General features: G+C 41.5%; 1 protein-coding gene across 2 annotated transcripts in view; it reads left to right on the top strand.

Annotated features, from left to right (window-relative positions):
* FRMD1 (FERM domain containing 1) overlaps window positions 1-1,912 on the top strand; it is a 52,821-nt gene extending 50,909 nt beyond the window's left edge. For both annotated transcript variants that reach the window (XM_032215074.1, XM_032215075.1), the window contains one exon: window positions 1,148-1,912. In XM_032215074.1, the coding sequence (XP_032070965.1) occupies window positions 1,148-1,435 (288 nt within the window). In that variant the 3' untranslated portion in view covers window positions 1,436-1,912. The remainder of the gene's footprint in view (window positions 1-1,147) is intronic.
* The last annotated feature ends 18,463 nt before the right edge of the window (window positions 1,913-20,375 follow it).

Raw genomic sequence — 20,375 nt, 5'->3', positions numbered from 1 at the left:
CAGAATACAAAATGATATTTCATCTGAACCATTTCTTTTTTATTTTTGTTGTTGTCATCATTATATTTATTACATTTTGAAAACCTTGTATACACATTAAATAAAGTCTATTTAAAGTCTAATGCAGGAGTATCAAGCTCAAGGCCCTGGGGCCGGATTCAGCCCACGGGGTGCTTAGATCTGGTCTGTGTGGCCACCCTGGAAACAGCAAAGGACCGGCCCGTGGTGCCTCTGCCAGAGAAAACTGCTGCGGGTGGTCCTCCTGAGCTCTGTTTTCGCTGGTAGAGGATTGTAGGAAGCCATCACAGGCAAAAACGGAACTTGAGAGCCCATTTTCGCTGGCAGAGCGCTCAGGCTGTCAGAGGCGCCCCCAACATGAGTGACGTAGAGTTGGCCATGCCCACCCCAGCCCTCTGAGGTCAAATACATCCCTGATGTAGCCCTCAATGAAATCAAGTTTGACACTCCTGGTCTAGTGGATACAATCCAAAAGGAATGAAGAGAAAAGCAAACATTAGAATAATCTTCCTTAATCGTATTGGTCTCTCCTGTGCACAGAAGTTCTATTTGCTACAGTTTCATAAATAACCTGCAGAAATGAAAATTCATATATATTGGAATTCTGTCTCCCATATCTTTTTTATGCAGTTGATATTTATTTGACCCTTTCTGTAAACAGTCCACCTTACCAGACTTTACTATTTGAGTCTCCAGCAGAACATCAAAATGTCAGTACTTGATGTTCAAGTTAGATCACGTAATACACACAAAATTATATTAACAATATATTAATAAATATATTAAATCAGTGATAAAACAAAGTGCTCATAGCAAGTTGCATACATGTGATTTGCTAAATGTGTTTCTCAATTTTTTTAATTCAGTTTATTTAACACTTAGTTTAGTGTATATATCAGCGGGAATAATACATATGGAACTTAGAATGTAGCTGTTGAGCACTGAGCAATTTCATAATTGTTTATAGTTAGTTCATAGCTTTTTCAATGAGACAGGTTTCACAAAAGAAATGCTGGTAGTATTGGATGAGAGGGATAATCGGGGCAATTTACATAAACAAACGTATTTACAATGTCCTGTTTGCTAAATGCGGAATGTTTAAAAAGATGTGCTCTTATTTAATTGGCAGATTTCCCTACCGAAAGCAGCAAAGTCCCCAGAGCAGTATAGCCAAAGTCTAGATGACGTCCGTCTCCGCAAATGTCTACACCCACCACTGAGTACCATGCTGTCTTCGGATACCTCTCACAGTTATACATTTGGTTGTGCCTTAGAGGATAAGCTAGCCAGCTATGGATGTGTGTATTCAACAGCCGATTGTAAAACTAAGTCAGCCCTCTATGGAAAAAGGTCCATGAACTGCTTGTCGTTAGATCTCTTGGGAGATGATCAGTTCCCAGAAGAATTTGTGGTATAGTCACATGGCGGAAGCCTCCTGGACCATCTTTTCAGAACCTCTGCAAAACAGTTGAATTACTACTGTTGGAAAACAGTACGTGCATAAATATCTTTTAATATTTTATATCCAATTGGAACATTTTGTCACTAAGAATACAGCTGGCAAAGGACCTCAAATAATGAATGTCCAATCTAAAAGTCTTTCCCCTGAGTATGGTGCATCAGACACTTTTTCTTCACCTGGTTGTACTATGTATAATTTAGGGGAACATTTCTATTTTTGTGAAGGCAGTCTACTGCCAGCAATGATCAACCAAAGCTTGTGACTTCCATCGTCCTAGGCTACATCAAGATAGAATATCCATTGTTTTTATAAACTGTTCTTTTTTGTTGTTATTGTTAAATTCATGACTCTCCTTCCAACTTTTTTTAATTATAAACAACCTTTTTGCCTATTTTCAATGTGAATAAATCAATATATGTGGGGAAAACTGTTTTCAGGCTTTGCTTCTCCTTGTTTTATTTACTTCTATGTAGGGAGCATGTCCAAGTTTGCTAACGTGCAGTAATATACATAGGGGCCTGATCTGTGTAATAGATGTAAGAAACACAAACAATTATACAAACGAATGTTGCCCCCTTTGTAGAAATGATCATGAGGTCACTGACTAAAAAGTTCTAAGCTGTTGATATAAAGGGTACTCAGAGCTATATTAAAAGTATCCCCTGTTTTGAAGGATAATACAATTCAGTATTGACATCTCATTGATTTGGGACTTTGTTGTTGTTGTAGTTGTGAAGTCATGTCCGACCCATCATGACCCCATGGACAACATTCCTCTGGGCCTTCCTCTCCTCTACCATCCTCTGGAGTCCATTTAAGTTCACGCCTACTGCTTCAGTGACTCCAGCCAGCCACCTCATTTTCTGTTGTCCCTTTCTTCTTTTGCCCTCAATCTTTCCCAGCATTAGGCTCTTCTCCAGTGAGTCCCTCCTTCTCAATAGGTGGCCAAAGTACTTGAGTTTCATCTTCAGGATCTGGCCTTCTAAAGAGCAGTCAGGGTTGATCTCCTGTAGAACCGACTGGTTTGATCACCTTGCAGTCCAAGGGACTCACAGGAGTGAGTCTTCTCCAGCACCATCGTTCAAAGACCTCAATTCTTTGGCGCTCAGCCTTTCTTATGGTCCTTTCTTCACAGCCATACGTTGCAACTAGGAAAACCATAGCCTTGACTATACACACTTTTGTTGGCAGGTGATGTCTCTGCTTTTTAGTATGCTGTCTAGATTTGCCATAGCTTTCCTTCCCAGGAGCAAGCGTCTTTTAATTTCTTGTCTGCAGTCCCCATTTGTGGTGATCTTGGAGCCCAGGAAAATAAAATCTGTCACTACCTCCCATTTCTTCCCCATCTATTTGCCAGGAATTGAGAGGGCCTGATGTCATGATTTGGGACCAGGTGTACTTTTTATATGATGATTATTCTACATGGAAGGAAAGGCACTATGTTTCGTGAATCTCTTAACTACTCATTCTTACGAAACGTTGGCTTGCTAATGCTTGATTTATTTCACAAAGATGACATTGCCATAACTTTTGTGAGTTATTACACATGAACATGTGTTTCTTCTAAGAGACAGTTCAGTGCTCATTAACTGTACCATCTATTTACGATGAGCTGATAGCATCATGCCAGCAGGTCTGTTCTGAATCTCTCTTTTTTTTTTTCAAAACTAAATTGGGAAGTAGGGCTGGTGGCTGTTCTTTCCTCTCTCAGTGGCCTCTTATATTAATGCTGTGTCATAAAACATTGTCATTCCAAGGATGGGGTTGGAAGGGCAAAGGGGCCATTTATATCTTGGCAGTAAACCTATTCTGAAAAAAGAAAAATATGCTCTTGTCCTCATTTTTCCTATATTCCCATATGTTTCCAATCTCCTCCCTAATTGGTGGAATTTCACTCCCCAAAGCAATAAGTTGACTTTCTCTTAGTTCACCATTTTAAAAAGCAGAGCATTGAAGGGAACATTTCAGCCTGTAGATTTGAGCAAATTATCATAGATTTCATCACTATTGCCCCAATTTTTATTCTCCTTTAGTACTTTTGAGGGAACATGTATTTGATGGTGAATCTCTATGGACCACATTAGATAGAGAAGTCTCCCCCTGCATACACACACACACACACACACACACACACACACACACGTTTAGAAGACTACCACATTGGTCAAAAGGCTACCATATTACCACACTTTATACAAACACGCATCATTAGCCATGGTCTAAACCAGACTTCCCACATGATTTAAAAAAAAAACAAAAAAAAACAAGTGATGCCTTTTAAAATTATATGAATGCCATTCCAGAAAATTTGAGTTTTTATTCTGAATAATGGAGAAATGGATGACTAAGAGCCATAGAATCATAAGGCTGGAAGAAGTATACATGGTATCCCATTGCATGTGCTAGATTGTGTTAGAATTTTCCTTTTACTTCTTTCTTTCAATGGAAATGATCTTCTCTCAAAGGAATGTGTGTTTTGAAAGACAATCTGAGATGGTCAGTTTGGCAATGTGGACCCTATATTACAGCTAGTCTTCAACTTACAACCTTTCATTTAGTGACTTCAAAGTTATTAATGGCACTGAAAAAAGTGACTTATAACCATTTTTCACTCTTATGAGCATTGCTGCATCCTCATGGTCAGGTGATCAAAATTTGGTTGCTTGGTATTATTTATGATGGTTGCAATGTCCCAGGGCCACGTGATCAATTTTTGCAACCTTCTGACAAGGAAAGTTAATGGGGAAGCTAGATTCACGTTAGAATCATGTTGTCACGTTCTAGCGCTCACGTTGCACACAAACAGAGATTCAGTTTGTTTGGTGAAAAACTTTTATCTCTATCTAAGAAACTATGTGATAACCAGCACTAAATGACAATCATATAAAGGTAATCAAATCCAAGTCAGATCTAACCAAGTTAACACCATCACCCATATATATATATACCATTACCCCACCCAACTCCACCCACAACTTCACCCAGATGACACCCACCCACCATCACCAATCACCATGACCCACAGCCTCAGCCACACCCCCAGCCACACCCCCTCTCAGTGTCATCATAGCCTCTTTCCTAGTTAGCCGCATCCGAGCAAAAGAGTTAAATCAGAGTAGGCAGTTGCACCCAAGTAGACGAGCCACATGCAGCTACAGGATCAATTGACATCAGAGAGGCAACATCAACGTGGCAGCATTAGTGATGTGTAAGCACGGCCAAGTGGGCATAGTGATGGACAGGTTTCCCCTGGATGGCAACCTGAGGGCTGACATGCCACCCCCCTACCAGTGGAGAGGATTCTGGAAGACAAAAAGCGCTATTAACAGTGTCCCCTATAGGTTTATCAGGGTATCGATGATGGAACCGGGCGATCAGGCGTGGTGCGCGCACCTCAGATGACCTCACCCACGATGCATCTGTAAACGGGTATCCCTTCCAAACTACTAAATACTGTAAAGTGCCATGACAATGATGGGAATCTACTATATGTTCGATTTTATAATGGCGTTCACCATCAACCTACACCAGAGACGATGGTGTTGGAAGATTACGCAGCCCAGTGGTGGTCACCGGTTTGAGTAAACTGCCGTGAAACACCGAGTGAGATTTCCCCAACATGGGAGGCATCTTTAATTCTCCTGTGACCAGATTAATTACTCTGATGATTGGGAATGGATCTATGAACTTGGGACCCAGCTTACGGCAGGGCACTTTAATGTATATATATATATACATATATACCTGGTAGATAAAAAAACCTTATCCCCGACCTGAAACATTGGTTGTAGACTGCGTTTCTTGTCGGCATATCTCTTGCACGTGTCTGCTGCAACCCGCAATGCTTTTCAGACATTTTCCCACACCGGATACATGTAGTCTGTCCATTTCTTTATAGTTCTGAGATCAACAGTGGCTTGAGGACATTCAGGTATAGCCATGAAATCAATACAGTAGGGGGTATACCCAGTACTACTATGTACTGCATTATTATGTGCAACTTCAGAAAATGGCAGTAGTCACGCCCAGTCAGTTTGCTGGTAATGCACAGAACAACGGAGATACCATTCCACTGCAGCACTAGTTCTCTCTGCTGTGCCATTGGTAGCTGGATGGAATGCAGAACTCAAACCCTGAGAGGACCCCACCCTCTTCAGGAAACTGCACCAAAATTGAGCAGTAAACTGTACCCCACGATCTGAAGTTATACATTTCGGTACACCATGCACACAGTAAATATGTACTAGGAATTGTTTGGCCAATTTTTTAGCTGACGGAAGCCCTGGACAGGCAATGAAATGAGCCTGTTTTGAGAACAAATCAACTACTGTCCAGATAACGGTATTCCCCCTACTTTCCAGCAGCTCCACATTGCTATGTCTTCCCAGGGCTGAGTGGGCTTTGCTACTTGTTGTAACAAGCCATGTGGCTTTCCTGGCTGGCTTTTCATAGTTGCACAAATGTTACAACCCTGAACATATTCCTCAATATCCCGCTTCATCTTTGGCCACCAGAACTGCTGATTCATCAAATGCGATGTTTTCAGGAATCCATAATGTCCTGCTACCCGTGCATCATGACAATGCTGTAAAACTGCTATCAGTTGTTCTGTTGGAAGATATATTTTTGGCCCTTTCCAGGCTAAACCATCTCTTTTGGTAAGAGTCTGCTGATTCACCTGGAACCAAGGGCTTAGTGGAAGTGCCTCTCTAATAGACTGTGTGATATCAACTGGAGGCACCTAACCTCAACTTTGGACTGACTAGATGGAAGCGAGTGATAGGCTGGGAAAGGGGCTGTGATGTATTCCTGCTATCTGACCGGCCATCCCCTCTGTTCTCTTGATAACTTCCAGGGAGTTCTGCGTGGAGTTGTGGGTGGAGCTGGGTGGGGTTAACACCATCACATACATACATACATACATACATACATACATACATACACACACACACACACACACACACACATATTTATATTTATATTATTTATATTTATATTTATATTTATATTTATATTTATATTTATATTTATATTTATATTTATATTTATATTTATATTTATATTTATATTTATATTTATATTTATATTTATATTTATATTTATATTTATATTTATATTTATATTTATATTTATATTTATATTTATATTATTTATATTATTTATATTATTATATTATTTATATTTATATTTATATTTATATTTATATTTATATTTATATTTATATTTATATTTATATTTATATTTATATTTATATTTATATTTATATTTATATTTATATTTATATTTATATTTATATTTATATTTATATTTATATTTATATTTATATTTATATTTATATTTATATTTATTTATATTTATATTTATATTATTTATATTTAAAGTCACAACCCCTGGTATGCCCAAATATGGGAGGAAGGTCACACTTCCACTCTCTGTCTTCGGCTCGTCACAAGAGACCATCCAGACAGAAACCCAATATTTTTTACTGTTGCCTTTTTGCTACATTTGTTATATTTATGCTGATAAATAAATAAAGGGAGACTAGTATAGATCTATTTCAAGCTATTTAGCTCTCATCAGCTAGCCATACCCTATGTTGGGAATCGAACCTGTGCTCTATTGCCTCTCAGGCAGATGTGTTAACCATTGAGCTACAAGGCTCGACTCCTTATCAGCCAGCCAGGGTGAGAGGTATATATTTAAAGTCACAACCCCTGGTATGCCCAAATACGGGAGGAAGGTCACACTTCCACTCTCTGTCTTCGGCTCGTCACAAGAGACCATCCAGACAGAAACCCAATATTTTTTACTGTTGCCTTTTTGCTACATTTGTTATATTTATGCTGATAAATAAATAAAGGGAGACTAGTATAGATCTATTTCAAGCTATTTAGCTCTCATCAGCTAGCCATACCCTATGTTGGGAATCGAACCTGTGCTCTATTGCCTCTCAGGCAGATGTGTTAACCATTGAGCTACAAGGCTCGACTCCTTATCAGCCAGCCAGGGTGATATATATATATATATACCGTTACCCACCCAGCTCCACCCACACCTCCACCCAGATGACACCCACCTACCATCACCAATCACCATGACCCACACCCTCAGCCACGCCCCCACTCAGTGTCATCATAGCCTCTTTCCTGGTTAGCTACATCCGAGCAAAAGAGTTACATCAATGTGGCAGCGTTAGTGGCATATAAGCATGGCCGAGCAGGCATGGTGATGGACAGGTTCCCCCTGGATGGCAGCCTGAGCGCTGACACATGTTACTAACTTAAAAACTGAAATAATTCACTTAACAACTGTGACAAGAAAGATTGTAAAATGGGGCAAAACTAACTGCCTTGTGTAGCAACAGAAATTTTGGGCTCAATTGTGATCATAAGGCAAGGACTACCTGCATTCAATCAGAGGAAGAAATCATTCATTCATTCATTCATTCATTCATTCATTCAAAGGCTGCTGTTAACATTGTTTTATTTTCATGATTCCACATTTAAAAGAATACTAGGCAACCTGTTCCCTGTTTGGCCATTGTTTTAGAGACCTTTTCTTAACTAAACAGAAAAACAGAATGGGTAAAAAAGCATTGGCAGTAGGAGCAACCTCTGACTTTCTGCCGGTTTTCCCCTTGAATTTCCTTGTGAGTCTCCCCCATTTCCCTTTCCTTCCTTTCCAGTGGCCAGGTAAGTAGCTGCTGCTGGGTGGGGGAGTGAGTGGTTGCCAGAAACTGTCACAATTTTGAAAATGGTCACATGACAGCAGCACCAGCAGCAGTTAGTAACACTGAAGCAGCCATAACTTGTCCAAATTTCATCCCCTCAGGAATCACGGGTTTCAGATTATGGACACATTCTGTACATTAGCCCATTTGAAGCACCTTGTTTCAAAAATTGTTGCTCTTTGATGCACCATTTTGCCCAGTTAAAAGGCACGACAACAAGAATTTAGTACACAGATGAACAGCATCAAACTCTCAGCCTTTTCTGCTACAAATTCTCTTGCACAGAGAAAGATTCTGTGGTGCCCAGTTAAAGCAGTATCTTAGCTGCACCAATTGCTCAAATTATTTTTTGCAACAATTCTTTTATTGTATCTGTGTGATTATAAATGATGCCAACTTTCACATTTGTGCATGAAAAAAATCCAACCCCCAATCTCTTTCTTTACATACTGCCACGTTACAAAAAGGCTGTTATATATCTGTAGTATAAGTAGTGCTATTGTTTTTTGCAATAAGTGAGAATGGAAAATGTGCAAACTGTCCAGATTTTGTCTTGATTTCCCACAAGTGATATGAGGAGATGAACAGGACAAAGGAAGAATATCCAAACCACAGGTAATATGAGGATGAGTTCTTGTGGAGAACCATGAGATTCAGTAGTAAGTTTAATAGTATTTCCAGGTGCCATTGTTTAATATTTAATTCTTTTTTTATCAAACTCATAACATTGTTTTATTTCTGGCTAGACTGTGCCCCCAGAATCTTTAAAGCTTTGGAAAGGAAATGAGAATTGGGTTCAACTGATGCAAAGTCTTAAATGAAAACTCTCATCACGCAACTTTCTTTTGATCCAAGAGTTACAACCTGTATTTCTAATTTCAATCCTGAGATTCTACTTCATGTACAGCTTAACTGATATATGGGATTTATGTTTTAAAATGCCTTATAGTCTATAGAAGATAGAAAATCCAGCTGTCTAAACTGAATAATATTTATGACATCTCCATCTTTTATGTCCAATGTTTTCCTTTTTATGAAAGGAAATATTTTCTATTTTAAAAAACCCACACCAATCATCTAGTTACACAATAAAAGGTAGCCAAAACTACACAAATGTGTGCTACTGCGAAACAACAATGAAAAAACAAGGTCACTTCACCCCAACGGAATATTTGCCTGCTAATCTCTTTGATCATCATTCTTGCGATGTAACTGTTATTGCTGGATCAGCTAATGTCCCTATGAAACCTAGCATTTAATCATAGAAACCCCAAATCCAACCAGTCTGGGGGAAGTCCACATTCTTTCCACAAGGCAAACATCTGCCTAATGCTGACTTGTGGTCAAACATACCTGTGCTTTGCTCACCTTATCAGAAATAGAATGGCTCCAAATTTGAAATGCAATGCTAGAGAAAAAAAGGTGATATAAGATCTGGACACACAGTTTTGTGGGAGAAAGCAGATACTGTCTGGGAAACGAGAAGAAACAAGGTACATGCTTAAAAATAATGAAAATAGGGAGATGTCAGAATTATAAAATGAAACAAAGCAGACATCTGTGAGTATCTGCTGAATGTATTAGTTTGCTGAGCAATATATTTCAGGGATAATTCAAATAAAAGTATTCAGATATGAATTTCTGCAAATGCAAAGATATGTTTTTGTTCAACCTACAAAATACACAAATCTGGGATCTTCTAAGCACATCTGCAGTTCTGATCCACTAGTTAAGTTCTCTTTTCGACGTGGTGGTTTCGTGTGCTGCCTGCATCCCGCGGATGGGGCTTCACTTGTTTGCCTGGTTCTGGAATGCCGTGGACCAGTAGTGCTCCACCGACCAGGGGTTGGGCACCCCTGCTCTAAAACACACAAAACCTTTTTTCTGATGAAGTGGGTGGTAATAGCTGTTAGAACTAATTCATTTATCCGAAAACACACCACAAACTTTTGATAATAGCTGCCCAGATTCCCCTCCTCAGAGCTTTTCTTCTCCATGCTATTCTTTGGCATCTTCATTTCCTGAAACTTTTGAGCAACCAACAGATTATACAGATGCATGATCTTTCTTTATAGATTGGCTGTGCAAAGAATTATCTTTTAATCCCCAAGCAAGTATAGTCCACGTTTCAAATCTTTCTTTAATAATAACCAGCCTTCCTTTCAATTATCCTGCAAGGTATTTTTCCCTTCAGCTTTGTTTTCCCTAATATCACAGAGTGAAATTACTTTGTTCCCTTATAGTAGTCTTTTACTGCATTTTTCTATTTTCCCCAAAGAACTCAATTATTGCCTAACTCAGTGATGGACAACTATGGCAACTTTACAACCTGTGGACTTCCAACTCCCAGAATTCTGGAAGTTGTAGTCCCCAGGTCATAAAGTTGGCATAATTTCCCACACCTCTTCTAACTACACTGGTAAATTTCTGTTTCTGTAGCTATAATTTTATTACGAGTTACAAAAGGTGGATTAATGGTACAGTATTGTATGACTGTCTGACATGGATCCATACAATTGATTGATCTTGCTAGAAATATCTATGAAGCCATTAACTTGGGCTCTTTAGCTTTTCCATGTTCTGAGTATAGCTTGAAGTTCTCTTCCAAATGAAGAGAACTTGAAGCTTTCACCCTTTCAGCTAGAGCAGTGTTTCTCAATCAGCAACTTTTCTCAAGCTCAACTTCAAGTTGTGTGGACTTCAACATTCCTCACCCAACATAAGTCCACACATCTTAAAATCGCTGAGATGGAGAAACACTAGTTTAGACTCATGGCATAAGTAAGAACAAGTGTTTTATTTATTTAGCCTATGGCATGAAATACATGGATAGCAGCAATAAAATGTGTGCAAAGAACACATAGTGATACACACAATATGAAATGTATGATCAATTTTGTAAGATGTAGGAAAAAAATTCAAAAAGTTATGTATTGTTACAAGTTATATTTTAACAAGAACAAGAACTATATAGCATCAATCAATCAACTCTATGTCTGATACCCCTTCTCCTACTTCATGGGTAGGTCTTGCTGGCTGCCAGACAACAAGATAGCAATTTGGATGTCCAACAATACAAGAGTTGAGGCAGAACAATCTTTGGGAAGGAAAATGTCCTTTCACCAGTATCTTAAGGTGGCCACCATCAATCTAGTCAACAGACTTGGCCTGAGCCAAGACCAGGAATTCCAGGACTTGAGCAACAACTCCAAGAGGAGATATAGGACACAAGCTAAAATGGAAGCCAGAATAGCAATAGCAATAGCAGTTAGACTTATATACCGCTTCATAGGGCTTTCAGCCCTCTCTAAGCGGTTTACAGAGTCAGCATATTGCCCCCACAGTCTGGGTCCTCATTTCACCCACCTCGGAAGGATGGAAGGCTGAGTCAACCTTGAGCTGGTGAGATCTGAACCGCTGAACTGCAGATAACAGTCAGCTGAAGTGGCCTGCAGTACTGCACCCTAACTACTGCGCCACCTCTAAGCAAAGCTCAGCAAGGTAAACATGACAGAGCTGAAACTTGAAATGTGATCTCAACACTTTCTTTCCAGAACTAAGGCCAATAGGCCAAGCATGGTGAGCCTCATTAATAAGTCCAGCTGACTCTCATGGGAGTCTATTGTGATGGCTTGTTTTTAGACAAGCAGTCTGACCCAGAGGCCACTGCTGTTGGATCTTCGAAATATGCCACTCTTAGGGTGCGTAGCTGAACTTCAGAATCTGAGACACTTTCGGGAGGTGCAGGCACGGACTCCTGTGGGCTTGCTGGATCTGCCTCAGTCAAAGTGAAATCATTGGCTCCAACATTACTGGATTAACCCACTCTATTTTTCTTAGATGCCCCTGGCTCCATTTTCTCCCTACCTTCCTCTTCTGTTAAAATGTCCAGCAGGGCCATAATAGTGAACAACATAAACTGGGAGATGTATTATGTCTTTGGTTCTTTACATACAATCTAAGCCTATAGGCTTGGTGGTCTCACATTTAAGTATTAACCAGACCCCACGCTATTTAGCTTATTAAGATCAGGTCACCTAGGTGTATGCTTAATTGAATATGAATGTGCACGAGCCTGACACATCCATATATCAACGAAACTGTATTTGTTCTTACTGCCCAAATAATTTGCATTGTCATAAATAATTTTAGCAAGTAGCATATTATAATAAGCCAGTTTGGTGTAGTGGTTAAACTGTCAAGCTAGAAACTGAGAGACTGTGATTTCCAATTCCACCTTAAGCATAAAGCCAGCTTGATGACCTTGAGCCAATCACTTGCTCTCACTCCTGAGAAGGAGACAATGGCAAACTTCCTAAATCCTTTGCCAAGAAAACTATAGGGCCTAGTCCAAGCAGTTGACAGGAATCAAAAGCTGAGTTGAAAGAGATTATACTCTAGCATTCTAACACACACACACACACACACACGGAGGGTGGGAGGGAGGGAGGGAGGGAGGGAGAGAGAGAGAGAGAGAGAGAGAGAGAGAGAGAGAAATGTTAAATAATGTTTGTATGTTTGTGTGTCCTACTGTATATAGTAGCATATTTTAGCATCCAAATCTTTGAATTGAATATCCTCACACTTCTGTAGTGAGTATAATTCATTGCAGTACTGTTCAGGGACTAGTTGGAATGTTTTTGTTGACATATATTATGTCGTTATATGTCGTTAGAGTGAGTCGTTATAGCTTTGATTACTAAACCTGTAGTTTCTATCTATTTAGGAATCTGGTTTCAAGAAAGAATATTCTTTGAGTGATTTGCACAAAAAAGGAGATAGTGGTGAAGCACTTCCTCCTATACCCTTTGATTCAGAAAACAATTACAGCTTTCAAACATTGACTCTGTACCTGAGATGGCTTATTGGCTTACAAAAAGTGTGCCTTTTTTAATTTCCAAATTAATTTGCCTAAATGTGCTTGTATTATCCTTTTGTAACACAAGAGGGCATGACTAGAATATTACAGCACATTCATCAGTTTGCAACAATATTAAATCTGGCACAGTGTGTATGTTGTGTGTCTACTTATCTGCGTTTAGTTCAGTCCGTTTGCTAGTTTAAACTAGCAAAAATAAATTCTCCAAGAGTCTCTGACTCTTTCTTTTTCCTTTTCTCTCTCCTCTCCTCTTCTTTCCCTTTCCTTTCCTTTTCATGGCTATCATTCCAGACATTGGATTGATAAGTTATATAGAATAAGATAGGGTCTGACTCAAGAGACCATGGCACAAGCAATTCAGATACCTGTACCAAAACCAAAAGGTAACTATGAAAGTGGATCAGTGACACATGAGTTCAGTCCATTTATAATAAAACATACTGTCATGCCTGCAATTATATCCCTTTTAGAATTTTGACCTGTAGCACTTTCTCTTATTTCATTATGCTGTTTCATTAGTATAGTTGATGGGAGGGGGGAATAGAAAGGAGTAGGATTGTGGAATGTGTTGTTGTCATTCTTTTCTAGAAGACCAAGGTCATCTTTTGTCTCCGTACCTTTGCACCTGACCGGAAGCAGCTGGGTGGAGATACCAACGTGGAAGAAGACGCTTGGACCATGTGATGGATTTGTGGGTGTGGGGACAAGATCATGAACTTTTAACTGGGTGGAATCTCAGGAAGCTCTTTGGAATTGGGATTACACAGATGTGCTAAGATGTCTGATTTATTAAATTGGAACTTTAAGGATCGTTTTGCCTTGGACTCTGATTTAATTCTAGATGACACTTGGAACGCTGACATATACATTGTGTGCACATGGACATGACTAATTTCATGTAGTCCAACTTTTTTTAGTAATATTTCAAATAAGGCACCAAGAATAGCCAAGCTGTCATTTCTGCAGATGCAACTGCAGAAGTAAAGAAAAGAAAATCAAGACCTTGACATATATTGATGTTGAGCATTCTTCTAACCTGTATCCAAAGATTTCTGATTGTAATAACCTTAACTAGCAACTTACAGACTTTCCCATAATGCCGTATTCAAAACAGCTCTGCAATGCTTTAGGTTCACATCCAAAAACGCTGCTTTGAAGTGAATGAGACACAGACTTAGCTCAAAGCAACCACATCTTCATCCAGGACTGCATAACTGTTCTGTGCAGCTTCCATGTGATCCAGGGAATCAGTGAGGTTATTTTAAAGTGCTGCGGAGCGTTGCTAACTTGGTGCTCCCATTCACTTCAAAGCATTTCACAGACCTAATTCGGTGCAAAATATCTTGCTACAAGGGTGGAATATTGACAAGAAGACAGGAGTGAATTATGTCAGCAGTATCCAACCCTTCCATTTTGGCGGCCTGACCGGGTTGGGGTGAGGTGGCAGGAGAGGGGATAGTTCTGTGTGAGCAGTAGCAGGTCTGTATTCAGCTCCATTTGCTTGTGTGGCAGACAAACACACACACCAATCACAGAAATGGAACTTGTGCATGAGTGCAAGTGCCCACCACTCATGCAAGTGGAGCTACATCCATGCTCGCCCACCACTCATGCAGCCTTGGGACCCTTGAATTAGGTATCATCAGTTTATTTCTTTCAGTTTCTTGAACAGATCTGTAATTTACATTTCTAACAATCACATTCACATTTTAAATTTTCATATCCTTTTTTTTTTGCTTAATACATAATATATGTATGTACATATAATATATATGTACTTTGTCAGAGTTTGTTGCAGCAATCACATCCAGAGAGCACACGCAGATAACTGATTCAGCAGGATTCATTAATCTCTTTATAAACATAATAACACATCAGCAAATGTACAATACCAATAGTGGATTCTCCAACGTGGTAGTAGTTACCGGCAAAACACAGGCAGAGGAAAGATTGGTTTCCAGTTTCAATTCAGATAGCAGACTAGATTAGTTCACTTGCACAGACTCAGAGCTACATAGGTAAGCCACGCCCAGGCTCTGAGCCATCTGACATGGCTCTCAGTCACCAAATAGTTCCCATTGGCTGATCCATTTGCCATGCTTATACATTGCCTGACCTTGTTTCCATGTCATACTCCAGTCAGTCCCCAATGACTGACCTGTTGCTATGTCCTATTCCAGTTCATGAATATTCTGACATTCTTCTAGACACAAGCTTGTCTGATATTCAGAGTCACTCTGCAAGTGGGATGGGTGGCCTCTAAATCTAATGTATAAAAATATTTTTTTTGTCTGTGCAATTTCCTCACCGTAAATACTTCCTAGTGTACAATTACTGAGCTGAGCATTCCAGTAGTGAAAAATCCTTTGTAAAGAATAAACTTGCTTCAGTACACTGAAAAATGAAGGTGAGATAATATGTCATCCCTTTGGGTACCTCTTTTCCTTATTCTAGTTTTGCACAAGAAACAAAATGTTTATAGGTAGGATTCAGATGTTCTGTCCATGCTAGGATGTGTGGGGGAGGCCACCATGCATGTGGAGAAGTGGTGCATACTGCCTTCATGTACACTGTATATTGGGCAGAAAGGTATAGAATTTGATGTGGCTGAAGTGAAATGTGAGCATGTAAATCAGTCTCTTTGCCACTGAAATAACGGTAAAAGTTCTTTCCCAGGTTTTCTGATTAGTTGAATGTAGAGAAAAATGATTCATGTCAAGAACAGCCAGGCTTGTCAAATGGCCTTTGATGTCTCTACAGACAAGAATGAGAGCTTAATGACAGCCACACAGAGACAGACACAAGCCAGCAAACCACCAACTTTGGAAAGGTCCCAAGATCACAGAGCAGACTAAGCTGTAGCAAACACTCATGAGTGCTCTTTGATAGCTTACTTTGGACTTGTCTGTTTTGTGGCTCCAACACACCCCAATGTTGACATGCAAAGCTTGTGCAGCTTTCGTTTCCCTCTATCCAGGCTTTCAACTGCTGCCAAATATTAAGTCAGCTCCAACTTGACACAGCAGTCATTTAACCCCAGGCCAAAACAAAGACCCCCATGAAGCAGGTCAAGTCCTTTCCCCCAATATTGTTAATGTTGGTATTTTATTTATGTACCATTCTTCTTCGCTCATTGCTTCTCATCATAAATTATTCGGGAGTTGCATTGAAATGGGACACATAATTCACTTCTGGATACCTGGCTGATCGTTAATATCACGTAATGACACCAATAAGTTAGGGGGCATCCCAGAAAGTCAGATGTAAGCCCTTAACTCTCTTTTGCATGGGATTGAGACCATACTCTTAGGAATGGAATGAAGTCACCCAAAACAGCAAGGGGAAAAAAGTAGGAGCAGCTGGATGATTTCACACAAATATGTGATGGTTATCTAACATACAACAGGCATCATCTCCCAAGGCATACCTTTTTCCAAAATATGCAACTTGAACCTTATCAGTATGCTTTCTGACAGAATTACTTCAGTTACCAACCTGTAAAAATGTGTGCTTACAAGCAGATGAGTTGCCGTAATCCTAAGGAACTGAATTGGAAGAAAGGCATATTTTGTTTTTCATCTGAAATATGCCCATCCTAGAACAGTGGGAACCAGTAGTGGGATTCACTTATCTTCCCTACTGGTTTGCAAATGTGAATGTGTGCCAGTGGTGGGTTCCGGATCCCGTTCTAACTGGTACAGTTGGAGCAGGCCCCACGTCGTCCATATAGACGCGCACAGCATACACGCACATGTTCACAGCACCCTCATCCGTCATACCTGCCAGCGATACCTCCGCAAGCCTCTGCGATGCTCCAGCTGCTCAGTGGAGCGTTTCGCAGGTGCTGTATGCATCATGTGTGTGTACGGAAGCACCATAGGCTTTAAAGGACAGGTAAGAAGCTCAGAGGCGTGGGGACTCTCCGGAGCACCGTACTGGAACGGTACCTGGTGCTCCGGTCAGGCTCCAGTACACCTGTACTGGGGCGTGTCAGCACCTCTCCATTTAATAATTAGGAAAGAAAGACCATGAGACTCCATACGTGGAAAATCAAATGTACTTTTACTAATTAAAAATGGTTAAAGAGCGGTTGCATAGCGAAGTCTGATTAATTAGGCGCGAAAGCAGTTGATATATAGAATAGCCCATTCCACACCCCCTGGCATCATAGGCCTAGTTCAATCATAAGTCCTTCAAGTGTCAGGTGTGAGATAACTTCAAAAGGCATCACAAAGATGGAATGTCGGTGCCGTTAGTCCAGGCGGGAAACACCCACGCATGCGTAGTCTGACCATCCAGAGAACTCCAGAACATTCCTCCAGCACATCGAGTAACCCCCCCCCCAAATACCATGCCCTCCCTCCCCGTTTCATGGCAGCTGAAGCAACAGCAAAGCAGAAGCTGACATCCGTCCGTCCCCCGGAAAAAGGCGTTCAGGCCTAAAAAAAACAACAACACACAAACAAACAGACGAACAACAAAACACAAAAAGAAACAGGGAGGGGAAAAGAGAAAAATTAAGGCTTGTCAGGATATGCATCATAAAACTTCCGAAGCAGCCGGGGGGCACGAACATGGGACTTGTCAACCCATTCCGCATGAGAGGGAGGAAAATGCTTCCAAGCCACCCAGTATTGGATGTGATTACGCCGCTTGCGGGAATCAAGTATTTGACGAACTTCAAAATGCCGTTCACCATCGATCAGCAAAGGAGCAGGCGGAGGGACATCAGGTGGACGTAAATGTGAAACACGAACAGGTTTAATGAGGTTAATGTGGAATACCGGGTGAACCCGGTGAAGGTGCTTGGGCAACTGCAAGCGAACAGAGACAGGATTGATGACCTTCACGATGGGGAACAGACTTCTGCGTGGTGTGAAGGAACTTTGTGGACAAATAAACCAAGTCACCCTCCCGGTATTCATATGGCTGTGTACGCCTTTTATCCGCCTGTTTTTTATGGGCACGATGTGCAGCATCCAGAGTTGCCAGGGTCAAAGGCCAAATACGGCTGAGACGTTCGCTCCAGTCAGCGACGGACGGAACTTGCGGCTGGTCACGAGGCAATTCAGGAATAGGAACAAAATCTTGACCATACACCACCCGGAAAGGCGTGAAACCAGTGCTGGAATGGACAGAATTGTTGTAGGCCACCTCAGCATGTGGCAATAAGTCCACCCAATCATCTTGTTGATAATTGATGAAACAACGTAAATATTGTTCAAGAACAGAATTAGTCCTCTCACAAGCGCCATTAGTCTGAGGATGGTAGGCGGAGCTAAGGCCCTGGGCGGAGCCAATACGTTTGAGAAATTCCTTCCAGAACACTGAGGTGAACTGGACACCCCTATCGGAGATGATGCGATCAGGCACCCCATGCAAACGGTAAATGTGGGAAATGAAGAGTTTAGCCAGTGCCTTAGCAGAAGGAATTTTGTGGCAGGGGACGAAATGAACTTGTTTCGAAAACAAATCCGTAATGACCCAAATGACGGTGTGCCCCTGGCTCTCGGGGAGCTCAACAATAAAGTCCATAGAGATCTCCTTCCAAGGGGCAACAGGTCGGGCGACAGACTGGAGCAATCCCTGCGGTTTCCCAGGAGGCCGTTTCGCGGCCGCACAAACGGGGCAACTGGCAACATAAAGTTCAATGTCCTTTTTCAAAGATGGCCACCAAAATTGTCTCTTCACTAAATGCAAAGTTTTTACAAAACCAAAATGACCCGCCAATTTGGAGTCGTGAGCACGTTGGAAGACAACGGGACGAAGGGAGGTGGGGACATACAATTTGGCGCCGATCCATGGCAATTTGTCCCTCATTGTGCACTCATCTTGATGCTTCTGGAACCAGTCATCCTGGGGAAGGGCGAGTTTGAGGTCAGAAAGAAAATCTTGAGGCACGTCCACTTTTGCTCGTGCCTGCTGGCGAGTAACCACCGGAGCCGCCAGGCTGGAAGTGGGAACCACCGGTTGCACGATGCTCAGTTTAGAGCAGTTGTATTGAGGGAGTCTGGACAAGGCGTCCGCCATGAAATTCTTCCCACCAGGGATGTACTTGAGTGTGAAATTGAACTGGTTGAAATGTTGGGCCCACTGCATTTGTTTGGGGGAGAGACGGCGCGGCGTTCTCAAAGCCTCCAGATTCTTGTGGTCAGTCCACACCTCAAAAGGTGCTTAGCACCTTCCAGAAAATGGCGCCACGTGGTCAGGGCCCACCACACCGCAAACGCCTCCTTCTCCCAAACTGCCCAACGTCTCTCAGTGTCTGTGAGCTTGCGGGAGGTGTACGCGCACGGTTGCAGGTTACCTTGGTCATTGGATTGCAACAAGACGGCCCCAACAGCGACGTCACTGGCATCAGCTTGGACGACGAAAGGCTTGTCCATGTCGGGATGCTTCAGCACTGGCTCCGTAGCAAAAAGGCGTTTCAGTTTCTCGAAAGCCGCTTGGCAGTCCATGGTCCAGTCAAGAGGCTTGCTAGGCTTAGGTTTAGGACCACCTCTGGATTTCAGCAAATTAGTTATAGGAAGCGCAATTTTGGCAAAAGAAGGAATTAATTGACAGTAGAAATTAGCAAAACCCAAAAATTTTTGCAATTGTCTACGAGTTCTAGGCGTGTCCCACTCAGTGACCGCCCTCACCTTTTCAGGGTCCATTTCAATGCCGGCTGGAGAGATGCGATATCCAAGGTAGTCAATCTTAGTTTGGTGAAACTCACACTTGGATAATTTGGCATAAAGATCAGCAGCTCTGAGTTTTTTTAAAAACAGTGCGCACAAGTGCGACATGTTCATCATAGGAGCGAGTATAGATAAGGATATCGTCCAAATATACGATAACTCCTTTGTAGAGGTGGTCATGCAAGATCTCATTGATTAATTGCATGAAAACTGCAGGGGCCCCCTGCAGGCCAAAAGGCATGACCCGGAACTGGAAGCAACTAAGAAGACAGTTGAAAGCAGTCTTCCATTCATCTCCCTCCTTTATGCAGACCCTATAATAAGCTTCCCTGAGGTCCAATTTAGTGAAAATGCGGCCCTTCCCCAACTGGGCCAACATGTCCACATCCTGTCGGCTGTGACCAGGGGGGCATTTGCCCAGGTTCGCCTGGTGCGCCAGTTGCGACCCTACCTGAACCAGGAGGCTCTCACAACAGTCACTCGAGCCCTTGTGACCTCTAGGCTGGAATATTGTAATGTGCTCTACATGGGGCTGCCCTTGAAGAGCATCCGGCGACTTCAGCTAGTCCAGAATGCGGCCGCGCGAGTGATTGTGGGCGCACCGCG

This window comes from Thamnophis elegans, chromosome 4, assembly GCF_009769535.1.
Source record: "Thamnophis elegans isolate rThaEle1 chromosome 4, rThaEle1.pri, whole genome shotgun sequence".
NCBI lineage: Eukaryota > Metazoa > Chordata > Lepidosauria > Squamata > Colubridae > Thamnophis > Thamnophis elegans.
This window is presented reverse-complemented; position numbering and strand designations above follow the sequence as displayed.